We start from the raw sequence: 27,774 nt of genomic DNA, 5'->3' as shown, positions 1-27,774 counted from the left end.
GCCCAGACCAGACCAGACATCCAAGATTTGGTGACGTTTTTATAATTCTTCAGACCCTTTCTGCGGTTGGACCGTAATAAAACATTAAGATGCAATTGCACCCCAAGTTACTGGTGGTCTGTCCGGGCTACGCCAGACAGGCCAAGTTGGTTTAGTTCCGTGAAACAGCAGACATAAATATGAACCACTTGATTATGACTGATATTCTATTAATAACACAGAAATAATGTTAATTTTGTAATGATAAACGCAAGGTGTATTAAATTTTTTGCTGGTTCTGAATTTCAACAGAACGCCCTCCGAACCAAACCAACCATGGTTGTCCGGGAATTCGCCAGACAGGGCAAGTTGGTTCAGTTCTGTGGAACAGGATGATAAATGCTATTCTATTAATTACACAAAAATCATCTAAATCAGCTTTGCCTGTGTAATAAATACCAGACAAAATTGTTTTCTTTCTTGAAAAGAAGTAAATTATTTGTAGCAAGTTGATAATTGAGATTAGATTTGAACTCAACGAGACGTTCAAAAATCAGACAAATCCAGACAAAATTTGCAAAGTAGTATTTGAGAAACTGGCATCTGTGGAGTTAATTAAATTTTATTAACTCCTAATTTAATGAGGGCATGATGAAAGCAGTTTATACATACAGACTGTCCGGAAAGTGGCGCACCACCTTGAAAGGGGGTAATTGGGTGGACCCCCAAAGTACCAAAAAATTGTTCAAAAAAAATACAGACATTCTGTTTTTGCAGGAGGACCAAAAGAAAATTAGGAAAATGGCAACATTGCAGAACTGAACCTCCCTATAATTTAAATTTTCAGTATTCAAAGCCATAGTAACGTTGCTGTTGTATTGTTGTCGTTAGTCAGGTCGGCTCATCAACAAGTAATGCCACACTGATCGAGATTGTTGAGTCAAAAATCTTGTTAACAGTTTTCAGGCATTTTGCACAAGATTTTTCCGATTTTCTTGGCACCATGCCTTTGCGCAAAATGTTCTTTGGGTAACAAATTCATTTGAACGTAAAATTATTGCACAGAAAGTGTTAATTTTCGTATCAAACTTTGCCTTTTTAATTCATCATATCTCGAAAAATTGAAGACATGGATTGTTTTTAACAATTTTCCGGTGATCTATGGCATTGTCCGATAATACAGTTTCACGGTGGTGCGCGACTTTCCGGACAGCCTGTATATTTCACAAAATAATGTAATTTACAAATCATACTTAAGAAACGCAGTCAACAAAATATGATTGTGAAAAAATTTGCATTAAAATGTGATTTTTGTCTAATTAATAAAATACCAGTCCTCATCACCGTTCCACAAAACTCAACCAACTTCCCGTGTCTGGCGAGTTCCTGGACAACCCCGGTTGGTGCGGTTCGGCGGCCGTTGTATTAAAATTCAAAACCAGCAAAAAATTAATACACCTTTTTTTTCCATTACAAAATTTACCAAGTGCACCATATTTATGTCCGTCCTGTTCCATGAAACCGAACCAACTTGGCCAGTCTGGCGTAGCCCAAACAAGCCATCAGCAACCAGGGGTGCAATTGCATCTTAATGTTTTATTACGGCCCAACCGCAGAAAGGGGCTGAAGAATTATAAAAACGTCACTCAAATCTTGGATGTCTGGTCTGGTCTGGGCTAGAGCAAGCAAGTGGAATCGCGGCTTTACAATACAGCGCTGAGCTGGACCAATGAATCGTGAGGGTGGTGGAGTGGGGTCTTTGGCCGTTATGTCCGAGAAGGCGACGGTGGTGCCTAGGCAGAGGGTGGGGCGGAGCGCATTGACACTATTTTCGTTACAAGAGCGTTTTTCTTTTTACCCATCTTTTGAAGATCATATTGATTATGGGTAACAAAAAAATAATTTTGTAGTCTTCTTTCGTTGGTAAACAAAATGAAATAGTGAGCAGACATCCACACGCAAGTGCACACAGCATATACACAGTGATCCAAAAAGTAATTTTTTGAGTTTTCTGCTGAATTTTTGAAATTGCTTCGGAAAATTTCCAAATTTGAATCCGTGGTAAATGTATTGTTAAAATACTTTCGGTGAGAGGTTGAAACAAAGAACACAATAACATCTAAAAAAAAGCACATTATAATGATACTTTACATTATATTTTAACGCTTTCGTAGACTAACATAGTGTATATGGTGGTATATTGAACGAAATATTGCAATTCAAATCTCTTTAGAAAAAGAAATGTTTGTATAATCAGCAATATAGCTGTTGCTACAGTTGTTAGATTTAACACAAACTTAAATAATTTTATATGGAAAATATCCACTGTTAAAAAGTGGCAAATTTTTGCACAATTGGAATCTAAAAAAAAATGCACAATATACGATTAATTGATAAGATAAGTAAAATACCGTTCATATTGGGCTGTTGGAAGAAACTGTGAACTATTTCTTTCTTACGTCAATATCAATATTTTTATTCATTGCAATCATTAGATCATTACTGACAATTTAGGAAAATACTGTCCCTGTTTAGGCTTATCCGTCGATTTAATAGTATTGATTGAAATAAATATTTACAATACATATCAGAAATACATAGTTTCTCTATGTTTTACTCTAGCAAACATTTCTTATTAATTTTTGATGAAAGACATGAACATTTCTTATTATTTGGACGCAGATAAAGTAGTGAACGCCACTTTCATTCTAATGATTATTAAAACAATAGTTTTTTAATTTTTGAATACAACCAGTTTGCTTCCAATATTAATGCCCAAAAATGACAGTAATCCACTTTTTGTTTTTTAGTGACGTCATCTATTAGATGATTCGAAAATATCAAAAGACCTTATGCAAGAATTGTCAGATCATCATTGTTAATTCTGGTCTACAGTCTATTTCATCAACTTATCCCGATCTCTCATAAAAATTTAAGAGTATGGTTCAAGTACTGACATCCGTTCTGTCTGTATTTGACAGTACGCTGTCAAATATTACTTTATTTTTAAAAATTTAAATTCTCATTATATTGGTATAAGTCAGATTCAGTGAGTCACCGGTACTAATCCCTCAGGTACTTAAGTAAACTTACATGGAGACAAATTTGTTTATGTTTTCTTAGAGTAAATTTTGTGCAATTCTTTAGTGATTTTTATGTTCTATTGTTGTCGGTGTTCGCATTCCTAGTTGCACCACAGCATAGGTATACTATCAGTAGGGAAAGCTTACCGACATTCGGCTGCCGTTTTCATGAGTAGCATGGGTGGTCCTTCATCTTTTCGCCGCGAGATAACGCGGCAAAATGGCGCCTTTTTTAAATGAAATGGTTACTTAAAGTTATTAATAATACAATAGTGTATATTGGTTTGCGGGGAAATAAAATGTTCAAAAATCGTAAAGAAGTAAAAATTTAACATTACTTAATAAGTATTTCAATCAAGGGGTAACTAATCCCCCATACTTTATTATTTATGGTGTTTTAATATAATTAAAAAGAAAAATGTAAATAAATAGTTGACAATTACTTCGAACTTGCTGGAATTATTTTGTCTCTTATGTCTATTTTTTTTTTAATTTTAACTAATTTTATTCGCTGCTTTCATACGGTGTGATAAAAAATTCCAACATATTTTATTTGTATTCTCAAATTATACATGTTATACGATTATTATGTAAATACAGATGTCCGGAAAGTGGCGCACCATAAAAAAAATCACATTCTCTTTGAAAATGGCAACATTGCTGAACTGTTCCTCCAATAATTCTATAAATTTCAAGTATTCAACACCATAATAACTTTGTTGGCTTTAGTCAGGTCGGCTCATAAATAAAGCGCGTAATTATATGCACAAAAAGATAATACCAATCATTAAATTGTGTATACGTTATTAATAATTTAAAGATACTGTTTATAAGTATAAAGTTTTTGTGAAATATTGTGTAATAGTGAAGTTGTAAATAGTTGTATTTTTAAAATAGGAATTATATTGAATTACAAAGCTTATAAGATTTTTAATGTTTGAAATCAGAATTCTTCCTCAAGTTATTGGCGCGGTTTTTAAATTTGAGAGCGCCGTCTATCCACGAAATATGAAAAGACCACCCATTATTGGTACAATTGGCGCAATTTTTGAAACCTATGGTAGCCATCTGGGAGTAAATAGCCGAAGGACCACCAATACCTCGCTCAATTTGGTAGCTTAACATCAAAGGTGCCGACCCAAGCTTTCCCTACTGATTATCTCTCTATGCTGTGGTTGCACCCTGAGAGTTGATTTAACACTCGACAGATTTGAGAGCTTCCGTCTCTCTTTACTTCTTAAATTGGAAAAGAACAGAGAAAAACACAATCTTAATGCGATACGTTCTTGGTTTGCTTTAGCTTCAGTTATCGGATAGAAAGAGATAAAACCATAAACGTACTTTATTTATTGCTCTGAACGCTTTGATGAGAGATCGAAATGAGTTCGTGAAACAGAGTGTAGATGGATTATTTACCAAAAAGCGTTATAAAATCTTTTTTATAGAAAAACAATTAGAAGTTTCCAGTTACTATATACATAAAACGTGTACAGGCGGAACCCCTCTTTTAAAACGAGAATACCGGCGAACAGGTGACGTACTTTGGGTCGAATCTCTTCCTGGACCGATTTTTTCTCGACACTTTCGCCGAGCTTTTCCAAACGTACACTTTCCTGAAATTACAGTGGGTGTGGTTTGGTCCTTTTCGGACTTTTGCTTTTCGCGTGAGAGACTTTTGAAAATCGTTTTCGTTCGTCTGGCTTTGCTGACGTGCTAGACGTTTCAAAATGCTTTAAAACAGAGAAATGTTCGTAGACATAGTGAAAAATTCTTGGGGATTCTTTGAGTGAGTTGTAAACACGGCTATTAACTCAGAAGCGGCCACCCAAAAAGGTTTACATTTATGGTAGTGATTTTTTTTGCCGTTTGAAATCGATCCCAGCGACGACGAAAACATAATCGGAGATTGATTGAAGTACTCTGAATTGAACTGAACGTATTTGTGGCACTGAATTTTTTTTCGGTTTATAGACTATGTATTAGGCTTATTTTTTTAATATAAAAATTTTGCATTGATTCACTTTTAATATCAAATAACAGGCTATTTTTTCTAAAAAGTATTATTTGTTATTTAGCCGAAAAGTGGCTTTGCTGTGCACATTTTTGCATACGCTACGCTTCGACTAGCTACTACAATTTAAGGTGGCTCGAGAGTGACAAAAATCCTTTTTTTCGCTTTTTTTGCCACTTTTTTTCAAATAATATCATCTTGTTATATATCAAACTGTGTATTTGTTCATTTTGTAGGGAGGATGCTATATATGATAACTATATATATGATAACTTGGTTCACTTTTTTATAACAATATAAGAGCAAAAAACGTGTTTTTTTTGCTTTTTTTCAATTTTTTGGCTATTAATTTTAAACTAATATGGACATGTTATACATCAAAATGTGTATTTTTTAATTTTGTAGGGAGGATACTATGTTATAACTTGGTTCAGTTTTTTGTATTGTAATTAAAGCAAAAAAACAGGTTTTTAACCATGTTTTTTTCATAATTTATACTCTAAATCTTCATAAAATGTCACAAAAATTGGTATGAACATTTGATATGTCAATATAAAGGGCGCTAACTTGACAAATCATTGTAATCTTTTACATTTGTTTAAATATTAATTATTTTACAAAATGCATAATATCTTCAAAAGAAATACCTAAAAGCGTCCAATCTTGGGTAAATAAATAGAAAAAAAATATCTACGTTAAATCCACCAAAATTTTTTGCTTATAAACCTGTCGTTTTTTTATTATGAATGATTGTTTGTAAAGTTATTTAAGCAGTTAGTTCGCCTGTTTTACCGCTGGTGGCGCAAGAGAAGTTTCGAAGTTTACGGACCCCAAAATATTACCTGCTTCGGTTCACAAAACCATAACGATAATCTTTTTATGAACTCCTAATTTACTGAGACGAATAGCACATTTCTTCCCTTGAAAAAGATACTTTTTGTGGCGTACCTACATATTACTGATCATTCAAATTTAGTTGTGATATATTTTTTTATAATATAAATAAAAATCAGTTTAAAATAAAATCAAAAATGGAATAAAATTTATTAAATGCTACAGATTTTTTTTTGCATCATAGACAGCTTTTTTGACCAAACACAAAAAATCGCAAATAGTAAATTCAGTATGAACTAGTCATAAACAGAAATTTAAAAGAACTAAATCCGTACCTTCGCTTATTTATAATATTTATTTATGATAGCGGGGGAGGGGGTGGGTGGGCAAATGTAGGGGAATGTCAATTAAAGGTTTTAAAATTGTTAGGCAGGCACCTAATGACCTAGGTATTCCCAAAGCTTCCAAATAATTTAAATTGTTTTAATAGCATAATGTAAAAATATAACATGACTCGATTCCACTTTTGTTAAAATTGGACTGGAGAAGGGAATTATGGACATTAAATTGCAAATTAATTTGTGCAAGAACATAATTGAGACCTACCATTCCAAAACGTGCCAATTTACGGAAAAACAGAATTTCTTTGGATTTGGGTTGTATAATGCTAAATCTATGTCTTGCTGCAAGTGGTTTTGCTAAACATCTGCTATATTTGAAACTATACAAGTGTGAAGGTCAAAACGTCCTAAATATAAGCCAAGCAAAAATCAAGGTAAAAATCGAAACAGAAACCAAGACAAGTGTAGAAGAACTCTTCAAAAAGTGTCGAGAAATACCGGAGCACAATATTAGTCGATTTTTCGAATTTTTTTCGATTTTTCGTCGAAAGACGATTTTTAGAAAGTGTCTACCTTAGCTGGACTTACAATGTTTTGACGCGCATTAGTAGATGGACTTGCAACGTTTTCGAAATTTGCGCACTTTTAACATTTTTTTAAACATTGATAATAAACTTTTTTTCGATTTTCTTTTGCGGGAATTCTTTCAAAAAACATTAGAATAACACATACAAAATTACAGATGCCCACTACAATCGATCTTCATATGAAGCACAAACGCTTTTTAGTATCTATTAGAACTCTTCCATAATTACTAAATTAGATTAGAATAGAACTCATTAGTCTCATTAAAAGCCAATTCCACAATTTCAACGAATACTTTCGGGAAAGCTTAGTTCTAAGATGTGAGTTCAGTGGAAGATCATAAATAGACCCTCATTATGAGGGATTTTAAATTATGCTCATGACAGACCATCTGACCTGACCATCTGGGTCGGTCTCAGTGTATTGCTGGTTGCTCTGGTAAGATGAAATTGAAATTTCCGATTTACTCCCGAGCCACCTTAAAGGTCTACGCTACGCATATACCCGTATATGGCTTACGATTTTTCGTTTTTGAAGCGCATTTTGGACTTTGAAAAATCGCTCGACCTCTGTATGTATGCGTCTCAGGTAGAGCTATGGAGGTGACATCTTCGAATTTTGAAAAAGTGAAAAATTTGACTTTAATTAATTAAAAACTGAAATTCCCATTTTTCGTTTTCAAGGAATATGAAGCAACCTACGAAGTTAAAAAAAATACCAACATGTGGAGAATTAAAACCTCTATGGAGGTGTCATTTTTGTTTTTGTCATTATGCTATAATTTTGAAGTTATTAATAAAAAAACAAATCAAAAATAGGCAACCAACAGTACAACTAACGCAAATCATCTTATGCAAATCTCATGATTTACGACCGCTCACTAGGGGGTCAGTGACGTTCCGCCCAATTGTAATAAACTGCTGTCGGGTAAAAGTAGGTAAAGACCCAACTCGCTCTCGGCAACAAACATCGAAGGTACTTGTAGCAAGTGAATTGAGAAATAATATTTTTAAACTGTAATATAATTCACTGTTTTCCACACCACCCTTGGGGTACAGAGAGACGGCGCGTTTTTTTTAAGTGCTCTCCCCAATAGGCCTACTGCACTCTTTTGACTCTAACTATAAAACTACTTTATTTTAGAAATGACAATCCGGACATTTGAACGAACATAATTTATAAGTCTTTCTTTAAAATTCTTCTAATCGTTTGTTCTCGGCTAACTCTAGAATCTATTATTTCAGGAAGTAAGGCATTCATATAAAATTTTTCCAAATGGGAAACCATAAATGTATTCCAAAAATCATTGTCTCTCTCTACAATTGTATATTTCAAATCTAGTTTTGTATAAACTACAAAAAAGCATCTATCCCGTTTAGTAATATGCAGCTGACCTTGAATTTGATACATATAATTATGGGACCGTTTTAATTCTATTGTACCTTCGTTATTAGGATTAATTTGACAGAAATCTATAAGTTTCTCGTTTACCGCTCTTTCAATGGTGCTGTTTCTTGCTGAATAAGGACATTTAATTTCAATTATCGCATCAGTTCCAATTAACCCATCAGGGGTGGCGCCTAAAAATTTTTTATCATCGTCTATAAACAAACCGCAATTTTGAACTTTTAAACCCGTGATTTCCATAAATTTATTTGTGGCTTTTTCTTCATTATCAACTCCGTATTGTAATGCATTCGGTAGTTTTTTTGACCTCAAACCAGAACCATATAACAATGACTTTACCGTGTTTGACGTGTCTGTTCCGTCTCTCATTTTACAAATTTTTCCGAAATTACTCGCTGTCAATCTAATTTGCCGTTCTTTGTTCCATTCATCGCTATGCCGCTGCTGAACTGTTTTTCTTTCAATATCTAAACCATTGGCCAATGACAGCTCATTTAAAAATATATTTTTTCTTGTTTCGTACTCCTCCAATAATATGTCCGGAACTACTTCGTTGGATTCTGAGTTTTTGTTACACGCACCATAATCCGAATCTGCACTTTGTAATCTAACATTAATTTTTCTACCATGCTTTTTCTTCTTTTGTTTTAATTTATGTTCCCGAAATTTATTAACGTATATTCCCGGAGTATCAAATCCCGCATTGTTTTTTAAAAATTTATATACAAAAGTATGATCACTATTAAAATTCAATGCTGCCGCATAACATCTCCCTTGGTAAGACCCGGCAAGAGAAAAGTTAATTCGTTTCCCACCTACAAATTTATTAACGACAGAATTGAAACATTCCACTATGTTATTATCCACGTCGTAAAGTAAACTAACTGACAAATTCGCGACTCTATTTAATGCAGGTAAAAATATATCGTAGAGAGAACTATTTTTAAAATTATTATACTCAATCAAATTTGTGGTATTTCCAACTTTATTACAAAAATTAGTTGCGCATTTACTGTGATCACCGAATATATGAGCAGGTCCATTATGAATGTCCCGTTTTAAATTTTCGATTTTTTCTGAGAATGGCAAATTTTCATTTTTTCTGTATCTAATCGCACTTACTACAGCTGTTCTAAATTTAAGTATATTTGTTCGCAAAAATTTTCTAACTTGAAGGTCTGTTCTGGGAATTTTAGAAATTTCGCGCAATTTTGTACAATAATTTCTTAAAACATGATTTCTACACTCAATTTTTTGAATAAAATATGTTGGTCCATATGGTCTTGCTGCTTGAATTTTCTTATACACACTACTGTCTCCATCACCGATAATAAATTTAAATCTTAAATTATGCATCTGAACAGACTTTTTAAAAGCCTCCAAAATAACACCTGCCTCCATTGATGTGGATGATTTTTTCCAATTTGCAAAACATTTATGGCGGGGCACTGATTTCTTATCAGTCTTGAATCGTTTACAAAACTTGCATAATTTATTTTTAACAGCCACATATAAAATTTTTTTGGTTCTCGCACCGATTACACATCCAACTCCCGATAAAGCATTATAATTAGACTTATAAGAACGCTTGGACCATGCTCCATCAACAATTACAGTAATAAAAGGTACCCCATCAGCATCAATATCACCTAATTCCACCGCTAATTTACTTTCTTCTTGTCCAGCAGATAGCATTTCATCAATAGCCAATGTTTGCGTTTTTTCAAAAACTTTTCTTTCCGTGTTAACGTATTTTTTAGAACTCATTTGTGGAATATCTAAAGCGGCACAAAATTCAGTTAATTGCGCATGACCCCCACCTACAGCAACATTTCCGCAAACAATAGATTCATTAATTTCACATCTAGCATTTTCTGGTTCTGAACTGAAAGTATCTACAATTCTACACATGTTACACTTATACGTAAATATACTTTTTAAACCTATTCGTTTTTCCGCAATTATATCAAAGTTCTGAAAATTGCAATTAAATTGATCGTGTTTTAAATTTTTTATAGTATTAAACAAATGATTTATATCTACAATTCTACGACCACTGAGAGAAAAATTTGTATTATTGGAAACATTTTCTATTTCAAAGACATCGTCCGATAACTCTGACTCAAAACCGCTATTTACATTTTCACTTTTGGAACTCTTTCTAACATTTTTCCATAACCGCTTCGCAATTTGCTTTCTACTTTTTCGTTTAACTGATGTGCTTACATGATTTATTGAACCGTTCGCCATTGTAAAATAAAATAATTAAAAGCAAATAATAATCTAATCTAAAAAATAAAAATTTGCCAGCAACGATAAACACTCTCTATATCTGTAATAAACAGCAATTCTGATACAACCAAATCACCCACTTTGACCAACAAAACTCACTAAAGAGATTTAGAAAAGTAAATTGATTCAGAAGTCGAGCACAGTCAAAAACACAAGTGTTCACAGACTGAAAGAATTTAAATTTTTTTTTTCAAGATATTTATACATAGGGCTTTCATCCCTTTATTTGTTGTTGTAGTGGGATAAAGAAGTGGGGCTATCACCCTCTAAATGTCTTTTTCTAAGTAGGTAAGCTAAGAAACTCAAATTCGTTTTTAATTGCTTTTGGTTGATTGGAGTTTAGGGATTTGCAATATTTTCTTGAAATGGAAATTATGGTGTTAATCTCGGGATTTTTTAAAGCAAAACATTTTTGAAAGCAAATTGTCTTATTGGTTAAGTGTAAAATCCACCGGTAGCAGGTAGCTTATTAGAGATGAGGATTTTTATGTAAAATTCGTACAATTAAAGACACAAGTGGATACAGGTTTTTAAAAAATAGTTTTTTGCATAATAACATTAAACGACAATTTTGCTTTTCCTGTGTGGTTCTGACTTAAAAAATATTAACCAATATAGAAACTATGATAATTTAAAATGTTAAAATTGTTAAAAATGAATTAGGGAACTATTTTTATTGATTATCGGGATGTATTATTATGAAGAGTTAATTTTTAAATCACAGAAAACAACAAAATAAAAAAGGCCCAAAAACTCATGTGTCAGGTAAAAGGTTTGGTTAAAAAAAATTAAATGCGTTTTTCTCAAATAAAAATAATAAAATAATAAGTAATTTTAAACTTTCCCCGGCGACCAGTGAGGAAAAATTTCGGACTACATTTACGAAAATTACATTTTTCAATTAAAAAACATTCTGCCATTACGTACTATGGAAACTGGAAATTTGCGGATTTTATACATACATTTTCCATTAATTGAAAAAAAAAATTACGCCCGTAAAATTTTTACCTACTAGAAACAGAAATTTCACGGGCTCAAAACGCAGAGAAACTCAAATCCTGATATTTAAACTCATCTTTGGTCCAACACGAATTTATTGTTCCAACCGCTGGGTTTCTTAGGAAATGTGCAGGTCAAGCGACCGTTTCCATAAAGTTTATGATTCCCTCATTACCAAATCCTCGGTAATCCCTTTTGGCAGCTGTCAATCAAAGGTGTTGTTAAAGTTGCATACTTTTCAAACAGAAATTTTCGGGCAGGCTCGTAGACCCTTAAGGCTCTGTCCTACCCCGGCCGAAGTGCATAGGAAATAGCGCAAAACGCCATTACTTTTTACGGCCACAAATTAAGAGTTGGAGTTTTGATTTTTTTTGTACGTGTAGATAATATCGAAATGTACACGGGAAACTCTTTGATTTTAAAAAATTTCTTATAAATTTATTTAAAAAAAATGAAAACTGAAAAAACGCCATGTCGTTTCACGGGCACAGTTTTAGGAATTTTTGCTTGAACTACGACTCGATAGATGAGGGATTTTATTCTACATCCGGGAAACTCCTTGGTTTTTTCCCCACATGAACAGTTTCTTTAGAAAAAAATAAAATTTTATGTAAAAATGATTCCCAATTTACAAAAAGTCGGCAACCAACACTTCAATGTTGCCATGATTTACAGCCCCTCACAACAGGGGGTCTCTAATCCTAATCACGGTTCGACGACTACAACTCGGCCGACCGGCGATTGACCATTGGGACCCCAACTTTATACCTACTTCTTACCAAGAATTGAAGACATCTGAATATAATAACATTTTAACCCTCATGCAAGATTTCTAAAAATAAATTTTAAGACATTTTGTCGACATTTTAATAATTAGATTAACTATTGCAAATGATTTTCAATCGATAATATAATTAAAAAGCAGTGACTTCTGAACAGTTTCAGAACCTTTTTTTTCTCAGTTGAGTGTAGTATTTTGAGTTTAGATTTAGTGCAATCAAACTCATCTTTGTTGACAAAAAATTCGCTTTTGACTCTTGAAGTAGACCTCAATTAATAACTTGCATTACAACATTGCATTTAAACAGTCTATTCTATATAGGGCAACGGATTAATTGCATTTCATACATTGATTGTTATGCATTTTATTGCATATTTGGCCATTTGGTCCTTTGCCGCAGGCAGGGTGGAATGTTTTCTCAAGTAGCCATAAGACCAAAAAGGTCAGCACCGAGTTGTCTCCCATACATGACTGTCAGGTTAAAATAAAAAGATTAGACGATTGAAAGCTTTTTAGCGCTCCCGTAACTATTTGATTTTTAGATACCAGCAGAGCTCTATATTGTTACTTCGGTGTTTTGGCAATTTCTCCAACTTTGTTAAAATAATTACCCAAAACATAATTTTACATTTTCAATGATTTCTTTATACATATCTCAAATTGTGTTACTGTAGCAACTTTTTAAACTTTTCCAAAATGATGAAAACATTCATGGAGGTGGACATTTGTTCTCAATTTTTAAAATATTTAGTTGTGCCAAGATATGTTATTTTTTATTTTTTCGTGATGCGTATAAATGTATAGTTTTTTGACGTCCACGTATAAAAAGTAAAAACAAATTAGTGTTAAAGTTTAATACACCAGTATTACTTAGAATCCTTCTAGATCGATGGATACCTTTCATAATTTTGAAACTCACGTTAATATAAGTAGCTGATGGCAAAAGTACAACAACACAAATTTTAATAGCTATTTGTGTATTAAGAGCGTAAAAATTTACATGGCCGATTGAAAGAGACAAAAAATCTAAAGTTGCGCGACAACCTCTCGAAAACGGCAATTTGAATTTGCGCTCGAAATACACACAATATTTTTTCTACAATCTTGCATTTTCCGCGATTATTTGCGATTATTTCTGCGATTTGGCATAAGCGATTTATCGAAAAAAAAATCGTGATCGAGTGTTTTTTCAATTTTATAAAAAAAATTGTAGCTCTAGAACATATTCTTTACCCAGCTGTAATATTTTATGTTATTCGGAAGTACCCAAATATCCATTTTAAAATTTGGTAGAATTGATTTTATTAAATACCCGCGGATTCGTTGAAACACAAGAAATGACAAGATGAACTAATATCTAAATCTAATTTATTTAAATTTATTATCAATTAAAACACTGCGTGACAAAGTTTTAGTAGCCAAAAAACTGTTATGTTCTATAGGTAGCCCACCTTTTGATAAAACATATCCCGGTAACCGCAAGTCACCACCAAATTTTACATTTAATTTTAAAAGTAAAATTTTATGACTTTGTCAGTTTTAAACATTTTTGTTTCCAAAAGAAATGTCTGTACGTTGCCAAATACAATAAATTTAAAATTATTGTGAAAAAATCGAATTTTGTAATAAAGAGTAAAAAAATTGTATCAAAGTTGGCGGCTAAACAAGTTATGATTTGCATATAATTTTTTTTAATTTTAGTTTTTTTATGTGTATTTTAAATATTGATAAGATTTAAGTATTGATACATACATTAAAATCATAAGTAAAATAGAAAAAGAATCTCTTTTCTATGATTTTTTCAACTACTTATATTAAAAATTGTGAAGGTTTTGAGGTAAGGATGTTCTTTGGGTATGTACTTTGTTTGGATTCCATAACACATTCAAAATTAATTTGAATTTGTCGCACAGTGTAATTTTGAAAATAAAATTGTGATGGTACACATTTTTAACGAAACATTTTTTACTTGAAATTTAAAGTTTATTAGATGATGCCATCATTTATTATTTCTCTTTATTTTTCATTTATTATTTTCGAGAGACATAATATTTCGAAATCGGGAAAACGTTCGAAACAAACTCCAAAGCAAGGCAAATTCATCTGCCTGGTTTATTGCTAAACTGTGGTAGAAAATATGCTAATTTTACAGACGATTTTTACCCTTATGGATGATTGGCATGTGTCAAATGGTTAGTATGTTGGGTTGCATATTTTTCAAAACACGAATTTTAGTTGAGGGGTAGAACAGCCTTAAGGGTCCCGCACCGTAAAGCGCAGAATACCGCTTCGCAATGCAAAACGAAAATCCAAATTGCGGTCACACCCTATGAGTTGGAATGGTGAACGAAATATGAATAAGTTGCTGAAACACTTTTGTTTTAGGGTACGAAGCCGGTTTTTGAAAAAAGTTGTTAATTGTTTTTATAAAAAATAAAACGTTTAAATTCTAAAATCCATTTTCAGAAGAAGTTATAAGCCGTACCGTTTTAAAAAAATGCCGAGGTTGTAGCAACTTTTATTTTACATTATGGTACGAAGCCGTTTTTTCTTAAAAGTCGCAACTTTTTTAGTTATTGTGAAAAAAGTCCATCACAAAATAGGGCAATTTTTGCGAAGATAGGCAACTCAACATTCTTCTGGATGCATGATTTACGATATGCAGTTAAGTACTTAATACTCTTCATGGGGTGTCTGTCCCTTTATGCCTGCAGTGAAGAGACCCAAAATGTCATCCTGTCATAAAAGAATCCGAGTTTTCAAATACAATTTGTACTTCATGGGTTTCGAGTCAACAACAGTTTTTACCGTAGTCCGTATAACTTTAATTACTAAAATTTGCAATTCGAAAAATGGTTTATTTGTCATGAATATCTTATTACTTGGATTTTTAATTTTGCTTATCAAAAATTATCAAAAATACAATTTATTTCCAAACATCAAATTGGTGGGAATAAATTTGTATTTTTGATAATTTTTGTCAACACCTAGAGTTGATCCAACAATTTTCTTTTAATTTTGCAATTTCTGTTTTGTATTAAAAAAGTTGGCTATTAGGAAGTCGCAGATAAAACCTTGTATCTCACACGAAGAATAGCAGTCATATAATCTCGTGCTCTTATTACATGCCTCGGGCTAACGCTCTTGACAAGTCACTCACCACACTCATAATTATAATGATGTCTCTATCCCACTGGTTACATAATTCGCGATCTGAGAACTATAAGGTTCTAAGTGATTTTTTGTAATATGTAATTTAAATTCTTTGTTTTGCGATTTTGTTTAACATTTTCTATCAAGTATAAAAAAGAAGTAAGTTAATACTTTAATCAGCCCAAAATGATATTATGTAATAGATTCTGTCGTTTTTAATTAAATAGTTAATAAATTAAAAATATCGCGACGTGAAAATTATAAGGTTCTAAGTGTTTTTTTGTGAAAATTTAAATTGTCTGTTTTGCGATTTTTTTAAACATTTTCTATCATGTACAGGGTGATTTTTTTAAAACGGCAGGCGTTGTAGAATTTTTATTTATGAACCGATTTCAAAAATTTTAAAAACAAATTAAATGGTTTTTAATTTACTATAAACTGATGATTTTAAAATTTCTCTAAATGTCTTAGTATCTTTTGGGCGATACACATCTTTCTTATTTTAAATTGGAACCCATTTTTTTTTTTCATAATTTGGAAGATATTAATTTTCTTGATTCAGAAATGTGTAATATGTTCTACTTTTACCAAAAATATTTTTTAAAAAATTATCAAAATTGAAAAAAAAAAGCAATAAAAATTAATAAAATCTAGGTGCATGGTGTCAAACAAAGAATGCCGTTATTGTAATGTCAAAAAGCAGCAAATAACAGAAAGGATCGGCATTTTTTCTTGAAATTATTAATAACAAAAGACAATAATAATTACAAATCAGAAAAAACAACTACCTAATTTAATTAAAATACTGTTGAAACGCCATCCCGTTTTTTTCATTGCACAATTGACACCCACGAGAAATGCATTGTGCATTGTAAGGTGTAGCCCCATCTTGTTGAAAGAAAACTTTCTGTTATTTGCTGCTTTTTGACATTACAATAACGATATTGTGTTATTTGACACCACGCACGTAGATTTTATTAACTTTTATTTCCTAAATTTTTTCATTTTTGATATATTTTTTTTTAATATTTTTGGTAAAAGTAGAACATATTACACATTTCTGAATCAAGAAAATTAATATCTTCTAAACTATGAAAAAAAAATATGGGTGTCAATTTAAAATAAGAAAGTTGAGTATCGCCCAAAAGATACTAAGACATTTAGAAAAATTTTAAAATCATCAGTTTATAGGAAATTAAAAAAGAAGTGAGTTAATATTTTAACAAGCCAAAATGACTTAAATAGGCCATTTTTTTAAATAAATGCTTAATAAATTAAAAAGATATCACTGATAACGTGAACACTGATCGATTTAATGCAAATGTTAGTTAGAACCTTATAGTTTTCAGGTCAGTTTGTATGTAATTCTCAGCTCGCGAAATATCTATTATGTATTCATCAACACATCAAATCTTTCGTAGTTATTTAAAAGCCAAAGAGATACAAACATCTGGCATTGAAGGACACACTTGCGGCTAGTTAAAGATTTTTTACATTTACTCTATTGTGTGCAATGGTGGGTGCGGGACAGGGCAGTTTTAGGTAGAAAATTTGGAGCCCAAAACAACATTCCAAAAGAAAATTTCTACAGAGGATTTGCACCCTTATTGATGATTGACAGCTGTCAGATCGACTGCAAGTTTTCTTCTACTTCTTTTGTGTAATGAGTTTCCGCAATTAAGGCGAGTGCCAAGACTCGTCGCTGGTCAGAATTCGAGCTGAGCTGTCACATCGGAAAGGTTGTCAAGCGGTACCTCTGTTTACAACACCCCTTACTGTGCTATCGTAAAGTGATTGTAAAATAATAAATGCTTATTTTGCCTCTGTCTGGTAGAAATACTTTTTCATGGGTAAAATAATATGAATAAAATACTTTTATTTTAAAATTGTAAGTACATTAGTACGTTGTTCAAAAAATAATTAGTCAAATAATAAATAGAATAAAGTATTATTTAATATTAGAATGCCAAACAGAAATTTTCTAAAAAAAACTAAACTTATCTGTTTTATGTTTAATTTTATTTGTTTCCAAATAGATACGTATTTGGTATGAAGGTATACTCAAAAGATACAAAATACATAGTATAATAATGTGTATAATATGTACATGTTAGTAAGTATTTATAAGAAAAGTGGTATTTACATAATAGGTACTTATTTACAATATTGACAATTAACTAATACATAGGTAATACAAACTCAATGACGGCGGATCGGAATAGACAATCTTTGTTTCCTAGAGTCAATTAATTCCAGCAACATGTGATCAAAATAAAACTTAATCAATTTTGGTTCCATTTTCTTTTCCAAAAAGTTGTGTCTTCATAAATATATTCATATTTCATATCACTTTCTTGTCCAAACCAAACACCCAGAATACACATTTTTTTTCGTGTTATTCTTAACTGCCCTTGGATTTGGTAATACCAATTATGATTTGAATTTACAATGTATGTTCCATTTTTTTCTAGTTACCAGAAGTCAATCTTTTTATTCTCCCAAAAAAAATTTATATTGTTCTCAAAGGAACAAGATTTAGTGGGTTTTTCAGTAAAAGTTGAACCGGCCGGCGGCAAAATGAAAGAAATTGTCATCACCTAGTAAAACTCCGGTCAGTTTCTTCGATAAACTCTAATCCAATGTTGCAAACATCAGGTAAATTGCATCCGGTCAGGTCGCTCCATAGAGTCATACCATTCAAAACAATTTTGTTTCATTCAACATTTTTTATTCATTGATGAACTTTTAAATTCTAGTGAAATAAGAAAAAAATAAACATAAATAATAAAATATGTAATAAGAAAAATAATAATAAATTACTATTTTATTAAATTTCATTTTCTAAATTTTACGTCCAACACCGTGAAGTAGTCGAGAAATTAATTCGTGTGTCATTGAAAGACTTTAGTTGAAAACATGACTATAAATTAAATGAATTTTCATACAACATAGTTGTTTCTATAATTTCATACATCAAGCATTATGAAACTTCGATGTGCTTGTACTTATTAGCACTTTTAATAACGCTCTTCTAATTGTAACCATTTTATTATCCTCTGTGCGAAACAAGCAGGTAAAAATTTTAGAAGAAATCCCATGATTTACAACTTCCAAAGCTGGTCAAGAAACCGCAAACGAGGGTACGCTTATAAATCAACCTAGTCGTAAATTATCTGCAAAGCTCAGAGCTTCGATTGAAAAATTTTTAGTTTATCTCACTCATAACTAGACCAATTTTAATGATATCGATTTAAATTTAGCGGGAAAGTGATTTTGAAAGTATTCTTTACTAATTCTAAGTTTAAAAATTCACAAAAATCGGACATAAACTTCTATTCGTAAAACTACCCCTAAATTATCAAATTTTCAAGTCCTTTAACTTTTAAATTAAATGTTTTTTTCAATGTTTGATTCTTAGTTTTAGAAGAAAATATGAATACAAGCAGTTGAGAATAAGAACGAAACTTATACATTAAAAATAAGCGAAATATTTAGACGATACTTTACATGGGATTCTCCATAAGAAAAATGTCTTGGCACTCGCCTTAATTGCTCGACAAAAAGTACCACTTTTCAGCCGTCTAACAAAATCTACTATTTTTTCAAACGTCAAAGTCAGTTTATACGACCAAACCGTACTATTCTCGCTCCTTTTGCCCTTTTGCCGACGAGTTTCCAAACTAACAAAGTGGCGGGTTTTCGTCCTTTTCGGCTGTTTGATTTTCGCAAAATCAATTTTTAAATATCGCCGTACGTCGGTTGTCGCGGGGACAAAACCATAACCATTATGTCCAGAGAGTCATAATGATCTATCACCGTTTCCAAAAAGGGTCTAATTTTTTGTATACATAACAAGTACGGTAGCGGCTTTTTTTTTCGGCACTTGAACATCTGGAAGCATTCGAAACTCCTCTTTACAAGCGCGAATTAATTGTTTATCACAGATCATCATTTGATGGACAAACATTTGTCGACACTCTGTATAAAAAATTTGCATAGATAGCAAATATCTAACGGGTTCTTTTTTGAAACTCCGACTATCAAAAAATAGATTGGCGCGATTTTATCGAAAGTCAAGGCAGATCTCCACAGTCCACACCCATCCTCACCCGAAAAAAAACGACCATCAGACAGGCGGCTGGTGAATTTTACCGAATTTGCTAATTTACCGGTTTAATGCTTTTGTGAAATGAGTACTCCAATTAAGCCATAAATAAAATCACTATTTGGTACCTGCTGTAACTGTAACTGGACAGCGGAGCTTCAAATATTGCCCGAGTGTTATAACCAGTATTTTTTACCTCTTTTCTTGGGATCTGAAGTGATATGTAAACAAACTGGACCGCCCCTTCCGGGTGACGAAGACTTTATTACTTAACCCATTAACGCCCGCTACCAGAAATAATACTTTTTTTTTCATAAATTTTACATATGAGGTTTAGTTTAGATATCTGAGTGATCCTACATAAAAATACAACCCCTAGAGTCTGAACTTCATAGTTTCGCAACAATTCTTCGAAAATCAAAAGCGTCAAAAATTTTGTGGTATAGATTATATAAAATTCGTGTATAGATAATTGTTATCATTATTGTGGTAACCGCCCTGGACCACTTTTCATTTTCTAATTTGAATGGAATATTTATTCGATAACCAGTCGTATTGTTTAATTCCTCTCATAAATGGTAAGAACTTTTTTAATACATGATTGGGAGTGTCTGGCTTTTTTTTTCAACTACCTCCAGCCTTAAAGGCTTATTTGGAAAAAATTGAGATTGAAAACTTGCTCATTAGTTTTATGTCCAAATCATACCCATATATGTCAATTTCTAGGTTTCCCAGTATAATATACTTTTAACTCTTTTGAGTACATTTTTCTGAAATTAACTGGAATAACCGTGGCAATTGCAATAATTTGACAATTGCTAATATTTGATTGGCGGAAAACGGATACATTGTATAACTTTAACATAATATTAAGCATTTAATCGAAATATACCCTGTACAATTTATGCATTTTCCGGTTGAATTTCTTACATGGAGGCCCGTTGGTTTCTAGATTATTTTTCTTAGTACATTTTATTATTTAGTTTTAATACAGTGAAAAAAAAATGCCAAGCGCAATTATTTCTATGAGAGTTTCAAAATTTGAAAGACATAAACAACAAAGTCATATTTCTTTGCTAATTGTTAAATGAGAGTTAACTACAATCGTAGTAAATGCAGCCTGTATGATTTATACACTTTCCTGTTCATTTTTTATAGCGAAGTCCGTTGGTTTTTAATTTATTTTTTTTGTACTTCTAAGTATTTATTTATTTTTAATCTAAAGTTAAAAAAAATGCCAATCTCAATTATTTACATCGATGAGAGTTTCAAAAATTGAAGAACATAAACAACGAAGTTATATTCCTTTGTTAAATGTTAAATGATCATGGGCACCTTTTTTCCATCACCCTGTATAACAAATAAGGAATCTTAAATCAAATTCCAAAGCTAGGGAAAAGCGAGGTTCACAAAAAAGCGAAATTTACTGATTTTGAAGGGCGACCTAGGTCCTAATTTCATTGTTTCTGTACGTAACTGTGGAATTCCATGAACTGAATTATCACAAAGTCACAAAAATTATCAATAGCAGTCTTTTGGAATTTTGATGAAGAATCTGCTAATTCACTGGTTTGGTCTTTTTGCGTTGTAAGTACTCCTATTAAGCTATAAAATTTATGAATTTTCCGCGTACTGTACGATTTTTTATAGCGAAGCCTGTTAGTTTTTAATTTATTTTTCTTAGTATTTTAATCTATTATTAGAAAAAATGCCAAGAGCAATTTTTTCTATCCATCAGAGTTTCAAACATCGAAGGACATAAACAACTTCGCCAAATGTAAAATGAGAAATAACTAGGTGGCCCTCGGAAATCGGTAAATCTCGCTTTTTCGTAAATCTAGCTTTTCCGTGACCATATTTGTTTTATAGTATACTAAATAAGAAATCCCAAATTAAAATCCAAGACCACGGAAAAGCGAGGTCCACGAAAAAAGCGAGATCTACAGAATTTCGAGGGCCACCTAGTTGAATTATATAAAACCTGAATTCAAAAATTTCAAAAATTGAGTGAAAAAATTAATTTGATTGAAATTAATGGAGGGATAAAGAGAGCTTTATATCGATTGGTCCGTAAAGTGACTTTTTCCTAGTAATAAAAATAACAGAAAATGTATTTTTATGTCAAAGTTGAAAAAGCAAAACTTTTTAGCTAGAGACAAATAGCATAGTAACCTCAGTTGACATATACCTAGTAAACATTTTATGGCTTAAGTCAAACCACCCATAGCAATAAAACTGGGTGTTGTAAACTGCAGCCGACAAAGTTCTAGGTAGAGAGTTGACCGATGGTTGAATAGGCCCGCATTCATTTGGTGCTCATTTATGGTCTCCAATCGCAAGGATTAGTACTGCTAGGCCCTCTCATAATGTGGCCATAAAATTTACTAGGTATATGTCAACTGAGTTTACTATATTGTTGCCAAATTTTTAACAGCACTAGGATTGTTAAATGTGCCTTTATACAATTTCCTGCTAAAGTGATACTGTTACTCTAACAATTTAGAATGAAATGAAATATTTAACATTATGTTAAAGTGACATAAGTAAGTTGCAAGTTTAATTTAATTTCAATTATTGCATTAAACCGGCCTATACTTAGTTACTTACTATTGATCAGAAAATCAATTGTTCTAAAATTTACTTTTTTAGCAATGAAAGTGAATTATGTGAAGAAAAATGAAGTTTAAGAAATAAATTAGAAATTAAAAATTACATCTTTAATTAAAATTAATATTTGATTCCATCATCCATCCATGTCAGCAATCAAACTTAATTAAATGCGTGATTAATTTAATCGCAATCAACTTATAGTGGAAATGAGGTCATTTTGCTTAAAAATACAAACATTGATTCAAAATTTCTTTCAATGGTCTTCAAATCATGTTGTTTAGCCGACTCAATCTGCATGAGTTTTCAAGTTAGTTGTAAATAAAATATGGTTGTCTCACTCTTGTACAAAAACTGACCGCTCAGATCTCAAGCAGACAACCCAAAAGTTCTAGGGGTAAAATGTATTGTTGGGTGCATATTATATTCATACCATGGTGCATTATTTTTGGACGCAATTGTACCACGGGCATAACTTGATGTTTATGTAACTCGGGCAACTTAAGGGTCTACGCTACGCATATACCCGTATATGGCTTACGATTTTTCGTTTTTGAAGCGCATTTTGGACTTTGAAAAATCGCTCGACCTCTGTATGTATGCGTCTCAGGTAGAGCTATGGAGGTGACATCTTCGAATTTTGAAAAAGTGAAAAATTTGACTTTAATTAATTAAAAACTGAAATTCCCATTTTTCGTTTTCAAGGAATATGAAGCAACCTACGAAGTTAAAAAAAATACCAACATGTGGAGAATTAAAACCTCTATGGAGGTGACATTTTTGTTTTTGTCATTATGCTATAATTTTGAAGTTATTAATAAAAAAACAAATCAAAAATAGGCAACCAACAGTACAACTAACGCAAATCTTCTTATGCAAATCTCATGATTTACGACCGCTCACTAGGGGGTCAGTGACGTTCCGCCCAATTGTAATAAACTGCTGTCGGGTAAAAGTAGGTAAAGACCCAACTCGCTCTCGGCAACAAACATCGAAGGTACTTGTAGCAAGTGAATTGAGAAATAATATTTTTAAACTGTAATATAATTCACTGTTTTCCACACCACCCTTGGGGTACAGAGAGACGGCGTGTTTTTTTTTTAGTGCTCTCCCCAATAGGCCTACTACACTCTTTTGACTCTAACTATAAAACTACTTTATTTTAGAAATGACAATCCGGACATTTGAACGAACATAATTTATAAGTCTTTCTTTAAAATTCTTCTAATCGTTTGTTCTCGGCTAACTCTAGAATCTATTATTTCAGGAAGTAAGGCATTCATATAAAATTTTTCCAAATGGGAAACCATAAATGTATTCCAAAAATCATTGTCTCTCTCTACAATTGTATATTTCAAATCTAGTTTTGTATAAACTACAAAAAAGCATCTATCCCGTTTAGTAATATGCAGCTGACCTTGAATTTGATACATATAATTATGGGACCGTTTTAATTCTATTGTACCTTCGTTATTAGGATTAATTTGACAGAAATCTATAAGTTTCTCGTTTACCGCTCTTTCAATGGTGCTGTTTCTTGCTGAATAAGGACATTTAATTTCAATTATCGCATCAGTTCCAATTAACCCATCAGGGGTGGCGCCTAAAATTTTTTTATCATCGTCTATAAACAAACCGCAATTTTGAACTTTTAAACCCGTGATTTCCATAAATTTATTTGTGGCTTTTTCTTCATTATCAACTCCGTATTGTAATGCATTCGGTAGTTTCTTTGACCTCACACCAGAACCATATAACAATGACTTTACCGTGTTTGACGTGTCTGTTCCGTCTCTCGTTTTACAAATTTTTCCGAAATTACTCGCTGTCAATCTAATTTGCCGTTCTTTGTTCCATTCATCGCTATGCCGCTGCTGAACTGTTTTTCTTTCAATATCTAAACCATTGGCCAATGACAGCTCATTTAAAAATATATTTTTTCTTGTTTCGTACTCCTCCAATAATATGTCCGGAACTACTTCGTTGGATTCTGAGTTTTTGTTACACGCACCATAATCCGAATCTGCACTTTGTAATCTAACATTAATTTTTCTACCATGCTTTTTCTTCTTTTGTTTTAATTTATGTTCCCGAAATTTATTAACGTATATTCCCGGAGTATCAAATCCCGCATTGTTTTTTAAAAATTTATATACAAAAGTATGATCACTATTAAAATTCAATGCTGCCGCATAACATCTCCCTTGGTAAGACCCGGCAAGAGAAAAGTTAATTCGTTTCCCACCTACAAATTTATTAACGACAGAATTGAAACATTCCACTATGTTATTATCCACGTCGTAAAGTAAACTAACTGACAAATTCGCGACTCTATTTAATGCAGGTAAAAATATATCGTAGAGAGAACTATTTTTAAAATTATTATACTCAATCAAATTTGTGGTATTTCCAACTTTATTACAAAAATTAGTTGCGCATTTACTGTGATCACCGAATATATGAGCAGGTCCATTATGAATGTCCCGTTTTAAATTTTCGATTTTTTCTGAGAATGGCAAATTTTCATTTTTTCTGTATCTAATCGCACTTACTACAGCTGTTCTAAATTTAAGTATATTTGTTCGCAAAAATTTTCTAACTTGAAGGTCTGTTCTGGGAATTTTAGAAATTTCGCGCAATTTTGTACAATAATTTCTTAAAACATGATTTCTACACTCAATTTTTTGAATAAAATATGTTGATCCATATGGTCTTGCTGCTTGAATTTTCTTATACACACTACTGTCTCCATCACCGATAATAAATTTAAATCTTAAATTATGCATCTGAACAGACTTTTTAAAAGCCTCTAAAATAACACCTGCCTCCATTGATGTGGATGATTTTTTCCAATTTGCAAAACATTTATGGCGGGGCACTGATTTCTTATCAGTCTTGAATCGTTTACAAAACTTGCATAATTTATTTTTAACAGCCACATATAAAATTTTTTTGGTTCTCGCACCGATTACACATCCAACTCCCGATAAAGCATTATAATTAGACTTATAAGAACGCTTGGACCATGCTCCATCAACAATTACAGTAATAAAAGGTACCCCATCAGCATCAATATCACCTAATTCCACCGCTAATTTACTTTCTTCTTGTCCAGCAGATAGCATTTCATCAATAGCCAATGTTTGTGTTTTTTCAAAAACTTTTCTTTCCGTGTTAACGTATTTTTTAGAACTCATTTGTGGAATATCTAAAGCGGCACAAAATTCCGTTAATTGCGCATGACCCCCACCTACAGCAACATTTCCGCAAACAATAGATTCATTAATTTCACATCTAGCATTTTCTGGTTCTGAACTGAAAGTATCTACAATTCTACACATGTTACACTTATACGTAAATATACTTTTTAAACCTATTCGTTTTTCCGCAATTATATCAAAGTTCTGAAAATTGCAATTAAATTGATCGTGTTTTAAATTTTTTATAGTATTAAACAAATGATTTATATCTACAATTCTACGACCACTGAGAGAAAAATTTGTATTATTGGAAACATTTTCTATTTCAAAGACATCGTCCGATAACTCTGACTCAAAACCGCTATTTACATTTTCACTTTTGGAACTCTTTCTAACATTTTTCCATAACCGCTTCGCAATTTGCTTTCTACTTTTTCGTTTAACTGATGTGCTTACATGATTTATTGAACCGTTCGCCATTGTAAAATAAAATAATTAAAAGCAAATAATAATCTAATCTAAAAAACAAAAATTTGCCAGCAACGATAAACACTCTCTATATCTGTAATAAACAGCAATTCTGATACAAGCAACTCACCCACTTTGAACAACAAAACTCACTAAAGAGATTTAGAAAAGTAAATTGATTCAGAAGTCGAGCACAGTCAGAAACACAAGTGTTCACAGACTGAAAGAATTTAAATATTTTTTTTCAAGATATTTATACATAGGGCTTTCATCCCTTTATTTGTTGTTGTAGTGGGATAAAGAAGTGGGGCTATCACCCTCTAAATGTCTTTTTCTAAGTAGGTAAGCTAAGAAACTCAAATTCGTTTTTAATTGCTTTTGGATGATTGGAGTTTAGGGATTTGCAATATTTTCTTGAAATGGAAATTATGGTGTTAATCTCGGGATTTTTTAAAGCAAAACATTTTTGAAAGCAAATTGTCTTATTGGTTAAGTGTAAAATCCACCGGTAGCAGGTAGCTTATTAGAGATGAGGATTTTTATGTAAAATTCGTACAATTAAAGACACAAGTGGATACAGGTTTTTAAAAAATAGTTTTTTGCATAATAACATTAAACGACAATTTTGCTTTTCCTGTGTGGTTCTGACTTAAAAAATATTAACCAATATAGAAACTATGATAATTTAAAATGTTAAAATTGTTAAAAATAAATTAGGGAACTATTTTTATTGATTATCGGGATGTATTATTATGAAGAGTTAATTTTTAAATCACAGAAAACAACAAAATAAAAAAGGCCCAAAAACTCATGTGTCAGGTAAAAGGTTTGGTTAAAAAAAATTAAATGCGTTTTTCTCAAATAAAAATAATAAAATAATAAGTAATTTTAAAATTTCCCCGGCGACCAGTGAGGAAAAATTTTGGATCACATTTACGAAAATTACATTTTTCAATTAAAAAAACATTCTTCCATTACGTACTATGGGAACTGGAAATTTGGGGATTTTATACATACATTTTCCATTAATTGAAAAAAAATTACACCCGTAAAATTTTTGTCTACTAGAACCAGAAATTTCACAAGCTCAAAACGCAGAGAAACTCAAATCCGGATATTTTAACTCATCTTTGGTCCAACACGAATTTATTGTTCCAACCGCTGGGTTTCTTAGGAAATGTGCAGGTCAAGCGACCGTTTCCATAAAGTTTATGATCCGCTCATTACCAAATCCTCGGTAATCCCTTTTGGCAGCTGTCAATCAAAGGTGTTGTTAAAGTTGCATACTTTTCAAACACGAAATTTTCGGGCAGGCTCGTAGACCCTTAAAGCTTGCTTAATCAAAGAACCGAACGTACTTTATTATCTCTCGCAACCGTAGCGTATCGAGGCAATACGGTTTTTCATGCATGTTTCGCATATTGGGATATTTATCGAAACAGTTACCTACTGATGGAAATTTTATTGCAAGCGTGTGATTTTGGTATGGAGAGAAGTTACAAAAAAAATCTACAAATGAATCCTAACTTATTATGTTCTGATGATATAAAAAAAATATTCTTCATTGTATAATAATGAATAAACGAATAAACAACTCGAAGAAAACAACAAATTCTCAAGGAGCATGTTCGGCGCTTATTTTTAATATGTAGTACAGAATATTGATACATTTTCAATCTCAAGTAGCAAGTTATTTTTTTCAAAGTGTCAATCCCGACTAAATATCAACAAACAGATTTGCACAATCTTATCGAGTCAAAGTCAAAGCAGACGTAAAAAGGATACTATATACTTACAGTTAACAAAATTTCAACAGATAAATTAAATTGATTGTAAGACAGCAGATATTAGAGGGATTAAACAAATTAAGCGAATTTTACCGATGTCTTTAACAATGAGAAAATTTTAGAATCTGCTATTTGGTGGTTT

At 31.9% G+C, this 27,774-nt stretch overlaps 1 protein-coding gene across 1 annotated transcript in view; it reads left to right on the top strand.

Moving 5' to 3' along the window:
- The first annotated feature begins 89 nt into the window (after window positions 1-89).
- The window catches only part of LOC148176340 (uncharacterized), a 35,733-nt gene continuing 8,048 nt past the window's right edge, over window positions 90-27,774 (top strand). The window contains exon 1 of the mRNA XM_088035047.1: window positions 90-145. Within this exon, the coding sequence (XP_087891173.1) occupies window positions 90-145 (56 nt within the window). The remainder of the gene's footprint in view (window positions 146-27,774) is intronic.

The sequence above is a fragment of the Gnatocerus cornutus genome, chromosome 4 (assembly GCF_029298725.1).
Source record: "Gnatocerus cornutus isolate USDA-ARS CGAHR chromosome 4, icGnaCorn1.1, whole genome shotgun sequence".
Taxonomy (NCBI): domain Eukaryota; kingdom Metazoa; phylum Arthropoda; class Insecta; order Coleoptera; family Tenebrionidae; genus Gnatocerus; species Gnatocerus cornutus.
Note: the sequence above shows the minus strand (reverse complement) of the source record. Positions and strands in the feature narration are given on the sequence as shown.